Below are 11728 nucleotides of genomic sequence, written 5' to 3' on the forward strand. Positions count from 1 at the left end.
CCCCGCCCCCGCCGGGGCTGCCGTCCCGCCCGTCCCCTGCGTGGGGGGGGGTTGTGTCCCCGAGAGGGCCGCGGAACCGTCCTGGGAATAAAGCTCTCGGAACGCGGGACGCCTTTTTTTTTTTTTAATCGTGATTTTCGTTGTGGTTGCAGCGGCGCGCGCTCCCAGCCGGTGAACAACGGCGTAAATCGCGCAAAAAAAACCCCAAACAACCCGATTGTTGCGTGGTAGCGAGAGAGAGAGTGTCCGTGATGAACCCCAGCCTCCCCGCCAGACGGAGGTGGGTTGAAGGGGTCCCGTCAGTCCAGGGCCAAAGCTCTGAACGTAAAACTTCTGCCCCTCGGCCCTGGGACGTGCTCAGCGCTGGGCCTGCAGCCTTCCCGAACCCGTCCTCCTCGTTCCGTACCTTTGGGGCGCTTTTTTGGTGGCGGTTTGGGTTCGGGGTTTTCCTTTCTCTTTTGTTTAGGGTTGTTTTGTAGTCAGGGAAAAAAGGCATTCTCCTAAGATAGTTCGTAACACATTGGAATACTAATTTGGGTCAGATAGGTTATATTGCAGTACCGGCTGACAGGTTGTGTTTAGCCGATGTGAGAAGCATAGGCTGCAGCTTTAAAAACTGAAGTAGAACTTGCGTAAACTTTCCATGTCTTCACTATAAATTAGGAACACGTGTGTTCAAAAAAATCTGCCCGGGCAAGACAAAACCTAAATCACAGGATAACAATTAGTTGCATATGTATCGCATTCTCTTATTTAAAAAAAAAAGTAAGTTTAAAAAACGTTTTGCTAATGCCATTTGCATGTATAAGAGATCCTGGTTTCTGTTAGGTGAATTGAGGTTAGATTTTACATCTCAGTACATTTTGCTTCTCTAAGGCAGAACATTCTAACCTGTGAGAATGGGAAAAATCAGAGAAGAAAGGAGATGCAGGAAAAACATTCTGCGTGGTTTTGAGGACTGACTTAGTATAGAAGTGCTGAGTGTCCTGTATGTTTGAGTTGATTTGAGTACTGCAGTGAAACTCAAAAACATCTGCTTAAAAATAGGTTTCTAGAACTGTTCTTGAAATTTTTAACACTTTTGTGCAGTGATCTTATCAACTGTTGGTGCAATTCAAGATCTAACGTATTTTCAGTGTTGGCATTTTAAATTGGAAGCTCTAGCTGCTCCAATTGTTGCATATCATCCTTAATGTTATCTTCTAACTACTTCATCTCCTTTGCAGTAAATATTTAATGACGGTTATATTTCTGTGTTTTAAAAAGCAAGCAACAGGTATTTTGCAGAAAGTATAGGGAGGAAATCGTCTAGACATCTTGGATATTGTAATCCTAATGCTGTAGTCCTAGGGATTTAAGTGGCCTCACATTTTCCACAAAAGTAACTCAGTAGTATCGGATGAAACTTGCCGTAGCTTAGGGTCCAGCCCCATGTATTTGGAGTTCTTCTGCATCAGCTGTCAAGTATGATAGTGATTATTAAGTAACCCAGCATCCGATTGCTACGCTGGTTTGCACTTGCTTTCTCTCCCACTCTCTTTCTCCCACTCTCAGTCATTCACTAAAAATATTAATGTTGTTACACAGAAAATGTCCAGGAAAACAGTCTATCAATTTCCCCTCTAATTTTAGAAATAATTTTGGGACTTTTGATGGTGTGCATGTATTTGTTTAGTTAGTTCGTTCTTTTTAATTACTGCTAAGTTTAAAGGGAAGAATTTTCAGCATGCGTAACGTTATATTTGGTCACTTTTTTTTCTAAATCAGCATTTGCGTTCTATTCCTGCGGGACCGACTAGAAGAAAAGTAATCCACTGGAGTCATGAGCCCCTTCCTTGTCAGATACCAGCTTCAGGGAATCTGTCTTTGATCAGCTTTGTGCGTTACGAAAAGGTGTTGCTGCGTGGAACAATACGGGAAGGCTTTGTTTCGCCATTCCCTGTGTCGAAAATATTTATAGTTTTTATTTCTTCCTTGCAGAGATTCTGAAGGACCTGGATGATTACTATGAAAAATTTAAACGAGAGACAGATGCCGTGCAGAAGAGAAGAATGTTGCACTGCATACAGAGAGCCTTGATTCGGAGTCAGGAACTGGGGGACGAGAAGATCCAAATCGTCAGTCAGATGGTGGAGCTCGTTGAGAACAGAACCAGGCAAGTGGACAGCCACGTGGAACTGTTTGAGACTTGTCAAGAGACTAACGATACCACTGGAAACAGCGGGAAAGCCAACCAAGATAAGTCAAAGAATGAGACAATCGCACAGGCTGAAAAGCCCAACAATAAGAGATCGAGGCGGCAAAGGAATAACGAGAATCGAGAAAATGCTTCAAATAATCATGATCATGATGACATCACCTCAGGAACTCCAAAGGAGAAGAAAGCAAAAACGTCCAAGAAGAAGAAACGATCCAAGGCTAAAGCAGAGAGGGAAGCTTCTCCCCCAGACCTTCCTATTGACCCTAACGAGCCAACATACTGCTTATGCAACCAAGTCTCCTATGGAGAAATGATAGGATGCGATAATGACGAGTGCCCCATTGAGTGGTTTCACTTTTCCTGCGTGGGACTCAATCATAAACCAAAGGGCAAATGGTACTGCCCCAAATGTAGAGGAGAAAACGAGAAAACTATGGACAAGGCATTGGAGAAGTCTAAAAAAGAAAGGGCCTACAACAGGTAGTTTGTAGACTTTTCAGAGCAAAGAAGAATAGAACCACCAAACCAGTGTATTTATTGTCAGCATCACCTTTGTTGAGGTGAAAGGATTGTAAAATGTATATTTTTAAAGGAGGTTTAAAACTGAACCATTCCTGTTATAGGGACGGCAATAAGCAATTTTGTTTTTCATTTGGTAAACTGTAACAAGAATGTGGTCTGTGGACCAATGTATTCCAAAAGTAAAGTTATAAAAGTTTAAACTGAATATTCGGGTGGGTCTTAAAAGATAAATTAATACTTTTTTTTTTTTCCTTTTTTTTCAGTGCTGGTAGCACTCTACCCATTAAAATTTTGATGACAAATATCTCTGAAATGTAATTTCGTTTTCTTTAATGAAAATTGTTATCTACCTTTTGAGCAAAATTGTTAAATAGTTTAGACATCTGGTTGTATCTGAATAAAGCTGCAATACATTACAAATGTAACTTCTTTTGGTGATAAGCAGTGCAAGAGAAAACAAAAGGAGGGTAAAATTTGGTTCCTGCTACAAAGTGTCAGTATAACAGTTCAATAGCAAATGTTTAAATAGGCTTAGAGGATTATTTTTAAAAAAAAAAAGTTAATGGTTAAATTTTACACAACAAATATTTTATATGCTGGCCAAGTACCACAAGGGCCATTTTAAAATGATTGAATATGTTTTATATTTAACTAGGAAGTGGTTTAGTAATGAGACTTAACATAAACGAAGCTTTATACTGTCACAGATAGTAGTGTAGCAATCCTTAATTTGTTTAAGTTGTATAAATGTACATTTTTAAGTGGAGTTGCACTTACTGTATTATACTTGGAAATGCAGCCAAATGCCATTGTGTAACCAATGTGCATTTCCTGCTGTATGTATGAAAATTGTACAGCTGTGATATTAAGAAATAAATGAAACAACTTTGACAGTTTGCTGCTTTAGCAATCATGTTTAATGATCATTCGTATAGCTTAAAAAAAAAAAAAATGTGTTTAACCTCAGCAGCTCCAGCAAGCTGCTGCTAGGAAGCCTGAAACTGTTGTAGTGGTAACCAAATTACAGTTCTGATAATGAATCTTCATAGACTGTATGGCCAGCAAGGTCATAGGAGAGCCAAAATAGCATTTAACTTTCCATCCAAATCTCCTCTTTTTGTGCTTGCAGTCACTCCCAGACCTGGACATTTATCTAAAAATCGATAGTATAGAGCTGGTCTTATTCAGTTGTTTTCATGCTTTTACGCTGTGGATATAAATTATTCCATGTTTGTTATCAGCAGAAAGATCTTTTGCGTTACAGCATTTTCAAAATATTATTGCAGCCGTTCCAGGGTAGGCATTTTTATTCTTCATGATCACCTCATACAAAAATGTACTAGCTGTGACGGCGGTGCCGTGTGTTAGATGAGGTGTCCAGGCCCTCTGTCGCTTAGCTTTGTAGTGAAGCTTGGTCAGACTGTTTTCCTTCACCTGCGTGGCTGGAGGGGCTGATGTTCTGGCTGAGCTGGTTTGGTCTCCTCGTCCCCCTGCGGCCCTTTACTGCAAGTGAGAAGGGGCCGGGACCGGCAGTAGGAAGGTTGTGAAATCTCGTGGGTCAGACAACAGTCTTATAAGAGTATGGGAGGCTGGGGTTGGGTTTTTTTGGAACACGGCATTGTCTTAAAATTTATAATTGTGTTGTTTTGCTTCCTGGACAGTTAAACTCTACCACTGAAGTGATGCTGCTTTTTCCCAATGTATTCCAGCAGGTCTTTCTCCTGGAAGTAGGGAAGACAAGGTTTTGGATCCACCTGAACGCAAGGCAGTTGAAGGGGCTCAGTGTTTTCTAAAGATGTACTGAAAAGCCTCAAGGTGTGCCACATCACCTTGCGTGGGTATTCCCTGCCAGACAGACATACTCACGCTGACAAGCAGAAGTCCTGTTGTACTTCTGAATAGGTATACAAAGCGTGTGCGCGTGCATGTACCTTCGTGTTTCCAGTCGCTACAGGCTGTCACGTTACACCGACCCATCTTTGCCCTGGGCAAACGACCACTCCGACTCACATCTCCTGCTCCTAAGGTGGTTTAGGGTTGGTGTGCAATTTCTCTACACTCTTACCCTTCTCTTTTCCTCTTCTCTCTAAAGCATTCTGGTTCTCCATTCTCCCTATGCACTTACTGGTCTTTCCTGCTCCTCCCTCCCTCCACTTGCTGCTGTTGTGGTTAGTCCCGATGTTTCTGGTCTTTTCTGCCTCGGTCGTTCTGTTGTCCTCCCACCAGCCTATGCTGAGAACATCGATACTTGGCAGGACTGTACTAGTGAAACCCCAGTGAAGCTTTCTATAGGAACTCGTGCAGACACAGTTTCAAACCGAGCCTTTTTCATGAAATGTCTGCATTGGTTCTGCAAGGCATTTTGAATGTGAAAAGCCAGAAGAACACAACGAAGGTGCAAAGGAGTATGGTAAGAAAGTTCAGCTAAAGGTGGATCGGTAGAGTAGTATTTACACTGCCCTTAAATGAATTTATTTCCAGCTACTGAGGGCTGGCTGTGGTCTCCCATGTTTCAGTCTTTTGCAAAAGACAGCTGCTCATCTGCAAAGCAGCTTGGAGTTACACCCCTTTCCTCATTTTTCCAAGACTTGGGTTATCTTCCCAACTCGCCTGTTACAGGCTGCAACGCTGCTCTGCTGCTTGACCCCGAGGGCTGACTGGACCGGCATGGTGCCATTTGACAGGTCTAGTTTCAGTCGATGGGCACAAACTGGTGACTTTAGTTAGATGCGCGGGACTCTGCTGTGCCACTAAGCTCTTTGTTGATGGAAGTGAAGCCGTCTCATGTTATACCGACACACTGCCAAGTGCTGCATACTGTGTGAACTTTGTTATCTTGTCTAAAATGCTGTCTTTACAAAATGTCTTTACAAATCCTCCTTTCTTAGTGTTGTGGTTTAACCCCAGCCAGCAACTAAGCACCAAGCAGCCACTCGGTCACTCCTCTCCCCCCTGCCCACAGTGGGATGGGGAGGAGAATCAAAAACAAGTAAAACTCATGGGTTGAGATAGGAACAGTTTAATCATTGAAATAAAAATTAAAGTATAATAGTAATGAAAAGGAACATAACAAAAAGAGGGTGAAATATAACCTAAGACAGGCAAGTGATGCACAATGCAATTGCTCGCCACTCGATGCCCAGTTAGTTCCTGAGCAGCAATCCCCCCTCAGGCCCACCCCCCCAGTTTATATACTGGGCATGACATCACACGGTATGGAATATCCCTTTGGCCAGTTTGGGTCAGCTGCCCTGGCTGTGTCCCCTCCCAACTCCCTGTGCCCCTCCAGCCTTCTCGCTGGCTGGGCAGGAGAAGCTGAAAAACCCTTGACTTGGTCTAAACTGAAAACTTGGTCTACTGAGCAACAACTGAAAACATCAGTGTGTTATCATCATTCTTCTCACACTGAACCCAAAACACAGCACTGTACCAGCTACTAGGAAGAAAATTAACTCTATCCCAGCCGAAACCAGGACACTTAGTTATTCAGAGGGTGTTTAATGCTCACGAGAAACTGCCATCCTTTGAGCCAATTTTCATTATTTCTGTGTGATTTGTGACAGTGCTGTCATTTGGGGAGATCATCTGCAGGTTTGAGAAAACATCTGAATCTCGCAGTGACCCTTTCCCGCTGAGGCTGCCAACAAACGGCTTGAGTGAGAGGAAAACTCTTCTAAGAACTGAGCTAAGGCTTCTAACGCATTTCCCACAGGCTCGTGAGCGGCTCTCGGGTACGGTAGCATTAATACAGTATACAAAAATCAGCAGGTGTTCGCTGAGGAGGAAGCCACAGCAGTAGGAATTGCAAACTTAAAAGTTCTCACTGAAAACGTGCAGGCAGCTCTAATCACTGCTGATCTGTGATAGGTGACACAGGTAAGTCCATATTGTCTTGCTGAACCCTGGAGCTGATGACAAAGTCCTTCCGACTACTGAAAAGCACCGTTTCAACACGCAAGTCGAGGGAGCTGGCAGCAAACCTTACACCTGGGTCGTCCCCGTCCTCCGACGGCAGATTTGTCCTGCAGGAGGGCGGCTGGCGGTGAGGAGCTGGTGCTGAAGGCACCAGTCAGGAGGTAAAAGGCGGCAGCGAGGAGCCCTTTGGGTGCTACGTCAGCTCCAGTTGCAAAATGTTCCCAGCGGGACAGAGAGAGAGAACCACCGTGAGCCTGAAACAGCAGAGCAAAGCTTCGGTTTCAACCGCTGTATCACCTGAAAACATCCCAATTAAGCAGAACTACTGTCTCCATTAAACAGCAGCAACCCTGGCCATGTGTATCATTAGGTTTAAATAGGTTTCTTACTAATTAAGCACAGTTGCTGATTAACTGTGTCCTAATTTTGTGGAGCGTGCAGAATAAATACAATTGGATTGGACTGCTCCACTGGTCACATTTTTTGGTAGGGTGTTTTTAGTTAATCTTTCAAATTGTAATAACAGTGAAAGAGAGAGAGAGAAAATACCGTAAACTGTTTCACAGATTATAATACAAAACCAGTTCTCTGTAATAGAAATGCTTCAAAACAAATTTGAATGCCCTTGGAGTGCATTCTGTTGCTTTAGTTAGACTTATCATCATCCTCACGGCCTATTTGCTCTGCGTACGTTAAAAAAACCAAACCCTTGTGCTAGCCATAGCTCAAAAGAGCTAATAATTTCCCGCTTCTGAGTATCAAAAGTAGTGTGAGCATTCAATGTAACGTCAAAAAATAATCAAGCTAATAATACTTCACGCAGCTTCTTACTTTCCCAGGTATTACTGATGTCCCAAATGTTACAAGGAGGAGGAACGACGCAGTAAGGAAGAGCACCGGAGCAGATGGAGGAAGCGCTGAAGGACAGCGTTAAGGTTTTCTCCCAAGTTCAGGATGCCTAGATTACTTTTCCCAGTAAGCGTTTATTGTGGTTGGTAGTCAAAACCGGCTAACGCCCCTCGGTCCCCTCTGACGGCGGGGGCTGTGTCGGTGGCCAGGACGGGAGTGAGGAGGGCTGGTGGCTCGCCCCAGCCGCGGGCTTCTGCTTTTGTCCATGTCTGAATCCCAATTGCCAGGCTACGTTGATCCTTCAGTTTGCAGTATAAACGGCTTTGCCGGTGGGGTCCCCGTCCCTCGCCCCGGCGCGCGATGCTGGCCCCTCTGCAGGACCTCTGCCGGGAAAAGGCAAAAGGTGCTGGGTACCAAACTTCCAGAAACAGGTACCAGCGCTTGCATCTCCAGCTCTCGCTTGAGAAGCGTAAGTAAACGTTGTGGCTTACCATCCTCGAGAAGGACTGCTGGCTTTGCTGTCCTCTCCGAAACAGCCTGGTAGTCCATCTAACCATTCTTTAAGACTTTGCGTACTGTCCGTCTGACATAAGGCCGTGGATTCTCCCATGCTGCGGTAACGAAGAGTGTGGGAGTAATCCCGGTCGGATGGATGGACGCTTTGCAGAAGTCAAAATTCCTTTCAGTTGTTGGGGTGAAAATCTAACCTCCATCCACATTTTAGGTAACTCGTGAAGCAGGGAGCAAAAAATGTGTCTGAAATGGCAGAATTCCTTGCAATACAGTGATTTGAGTTTCTGTACGGCTGTGCTGTATGCACTGTGCGCCCGTGCGCTGAGCCTATCCCAGAAAAAAGTTTCAAGGCAATTCCTCAGATTGTTTATCAAATGTAGTCCTGTGGATATCGACAGTAATGTTCATTTTTAAGCTGCTTGAAGTAGTTACTTTTATTTTCAATAGCTTACTTTAATGTCAGCCTTTCTATATGGCCGTCGGCCAAGACTGAAGGCTGGAAGAGACTTGGGGAGCTGCAGAAGGTGCAGGCAGTAGGCGAATTCGTGCCTGCGGTACATCAGTTTTCCACGCAGGTGCTGGCTGAACTGGCCCTGAACTTCTGCTTCTGCTCCATGCTTTGGGGAAAGGATCATGATGCAAAGAAAATGGAGTTATCTCTTGCATTCTGCTTGCTGACAAGTCGGGTAGGGCCCTAAGAGATTAACATATCTAGGGTTGGTAACTCAGCATCATAAAAAAATAATATATATATATATACTTAAAATAAACTTGGATCCTTTAAGTGAATATGTAAAACTTGGGTAAGACAGATAGCGGCACCTTCATACTCTCAGTCTGTGGAAGAATTAATGCAATTTAAATGACTGTTGTCCCCTCTAGTGCTATACATCCTGAACTCCCTCATCATACAATGCACTTTGCTAGTTCGATTTTTTTTTCCAAATAAATAAAACTTGAAAAAAAAAGGGGGTTTAGTGATAAGGATGAGAAAACCAAGTGAATTGTGCATAAATGATTTACCTGCATACAGAAAGGACTGTTTTGCTGTGTTAATTAAAAGATATATATCAGGGGACTTTTCTTTCTGCCAGCCTCCTCTCTCCTTGAGATTTGCATGGTTTCATCTGAAATAAAATGCTCTGTTCTCACAATAGCTTCTTCCGTCTTAGAAGTCTGGGAACAGACAATTTATTGAGAGCCGTATCAGTAAAAGATGAATTGTTAGATGCATGTTCCACACAGTGATTTTATTCAACAACTAAAAGATTAAGGGCAATTCTTTCAGAAAAGTCCCCTGAGTTTGAATGCTTTAGTTTGTAGATGTCCCTGGAGGACATTGCAAGTAGAAGGAAATGAATGTAACATGTCTTAAACTTTAATCAAGTCTAATCTATGGTCACAGTTACTTAAAAACTTTGATCGTGATCATATCATTTCAGCATAGTGTCACTGCAGAAGAGAAATATGATTGTTTGGATGCCTTGATTTTGCATTTCCATGTTTTATCAGGATTTGATTTATTTTATGTTTTGTCTCAGTTTTTTATCTGCTGACCCTATTCTGCTTGGATTGGAGACAGCTTCAAGAAGACAAAAGCAGTATTTTTAAATTAAAATTACTGATACTGCTCTCGATCTTTGTTGTCCACACTCATATATATTATTTTTTTTCCCTGGGAATACAGAAGGTGTCGTGAGAGCTCCCTTATGCTGAGCCCTTAGAATGAACACAAAGAAACCTTTACAAGAGGAAGAAAGGGATTTGTGAAGAGTGGAAATAAGGCTACAATGCCAAGGTAAACAGCTGGACTTTGATATCAAAAGTAATCCTTCCTGGGTCATAAAAGATTTAAAGGAGTTCTATCCAAATAGCTCCAAGGGAAATAGAGCATCAAATTTCCCCAAAAGATAAACACAAAGTATGCGACACTTCTGCACTTGGGCAGTTTTGGTGAAAGGACGGGAGGCTGTTCGGTGCAGGGTGAGCAGCAGCCGCGTTTTGCGAAGCCAGAACTGTGTTGTGCTGTAGGAGAGATTATTGAGGAACTGTTAGAAGTGGGTTACCAAGGCGTCCTATCATCTCCAGGTGTTATTTTACAGAAGGCACCGCTGGCCAGGAGTTAGCACCCATAGCCACGGAGGCATCAAGGGAAGCCAAAGCACCTTCTTTGTGCAAGTCGGAGGCCAAGGGTCCACTTGCTGTGTCCGACAGAGCAGAAGCGGGCAAAAATATATTTGACCTCAACTCACTGTCAAGCCATAGCTAAGCAAGTTTCTCAAAAAAGCACAAATGTTAACTTCCATGAGTAAACCGTTAGTATTTTCCATAGGTAACTGAGGCAAATGTCGGATGCTCATATTTCAGGAAATATTTCAGGCATTAAGTGGCGAGATCTGTTATCTAATGCTACTAGCGCATAAAAGCTGAAAACAAAGGAATTTGTGGAGGACTAGAAAAGGTTTGGACCAAAGCTCAGGAAAAACAGGTGTATTTTTATTTGTAAAACTGATGTACATCTTATTTTAATTGATTTGTCTAACGTTAGGAGGGTTCATTGCCTCATCCTTTCTAACACAGGGCTTTTTAAGATTGATTTCTTGTTTGAAGTAAAAACTAGAGACAGAGACTCGGGTGCGCTATCAGTGCAGGTTGCTCCGTTGTGTGCTGGACCTTCACCTGGTCTTTTCTGGACAGCAGAGATTCCCTCCACTGAGAATACAGGTAAGGCAACCCTGCTCCCTATCAAACAGCTGCTGGGGGCTGTTTTATCAGCATCTTGCACACATCTTACTGGTCAACAAATTTTTTTGTTTCCAGGGTCTCTGTACTTATGGAAACCACCGAGGACATGTCCTCTGGGTAGATAGACAAGGGTCTCAAACACACTCCTTTCTGCACTCTTTTTTTTGGGGTGGTGGTTCAGAGGAGTGTAATACATGTGATGATAGGATGTGCTTCATTCTCTGCAATATACTGAATGAATCTTTGAACGCTTATATGTCTCCTTACCTGTCAATTACTTCTACTGGACAGTCTGTGGTAGTGTACTCACCCCGTGGACGGGGAAATTCTGTACGTGCTTGCAGGACAAAGTGACAGTCGTAAGTACAGAGCCACCTCTCCTTGTCCAGCACTGCTGGAACTTGGACAGGCTTTAGGGGATGGGGTTGGGTTTCTGCTATGGGTGCAGAAAGGATTGCTATAGGATTGGCATTCCCAGCTGTCTGAAGGGGAATTTCCCATTCACAGGAATATGAGCATTTCTCATTCCACCCCCCCAAATAATTTTAGGTAAACTGGGATGATCAAGAAGATGACCACAGGCAGGAGGCGAAAGGACTGTACATAAATGATGCTGGGTGTGCAGATGGCTGCTTGTATGTAGCATGATTTGGGAAAGGTTGTTACATATGATCATCTTAAAAAAAAAAGCCAAAAAGGACAATCTGGGGAACTATGGGCAGGTCAGCCTCACTTTGGACCCTGGGAAAATCATGGAGCAAGTCCCTGTGGAGCACATTTCTGGGCACATGAAGGTGAATGAGAGCCTTCAGCCTGGCTTTACCAAGGGCAAATCACACCTGACCAGCCTGTTTGCCTTCTGTGATAAAATGACCGAATCTGTGAGCGAGGGGAGAGCGCTGGATCTCACGGCTTTCAACTTTAACAAGGTAGGTGCCGTTCCCTTCAACTTTAGCAAGGCGTTCAACATTTTCTGCCGTGATA

The 11728-nt window shown here is 43.5% G+C and overlaps 1 protein-coding gene across 2 annotated transcripts in view; it reads left to right on the forward strand.

The window, feature by feature from the left end:
* ING1 (inhibitor of growth family, member 1) overlaps positions 1–3613 on the forward strand; it is a 6663-nt gene extending 3050 nt beyond the window's left edge. Inside the window, exons 1-2 of one of the 2 annotated variants that reach the window (XM_010575625.1) lie at positions 208–280; positions 1981–3613. In XM_010575625.1, coding sequence (XP_010573927.1) covers positions 2052–2684 — 633 coding nt within the window. In that variant the 5' untranslated portion in view covers positions 208–280; positions 1981–2051 and the 3' untranslated portion in view covers positions 2685–3613. Of the gene's footprint in view, positions 1–207; positions 281–1980 lie in introns of those variants that run through there. The other variant, XM_010575624.1, reaches the window with a different exon arrangement.
* Positions 3614–11728: the final 8115 nt, after the last annotated feature.

Source organism: Haliaeetus leucocephalus, unplaced genomic scaffold (assembly GCF_000737465.1).
Source record: "Haliaeetus leucocephalus isolate CR32 unplaced genomic scaffold, Haliaeetus_leucocephalus-4.0 Scaffold495, whole genome shotgun sequence".
In the NCBI taxonomy this organism is placed as follows: Eukaryota; Metazoa; Chordata; class Aves; order Accipitriformes; family Accipitridae; genus Haliaeetus; species Haliaeetus leucocephalus.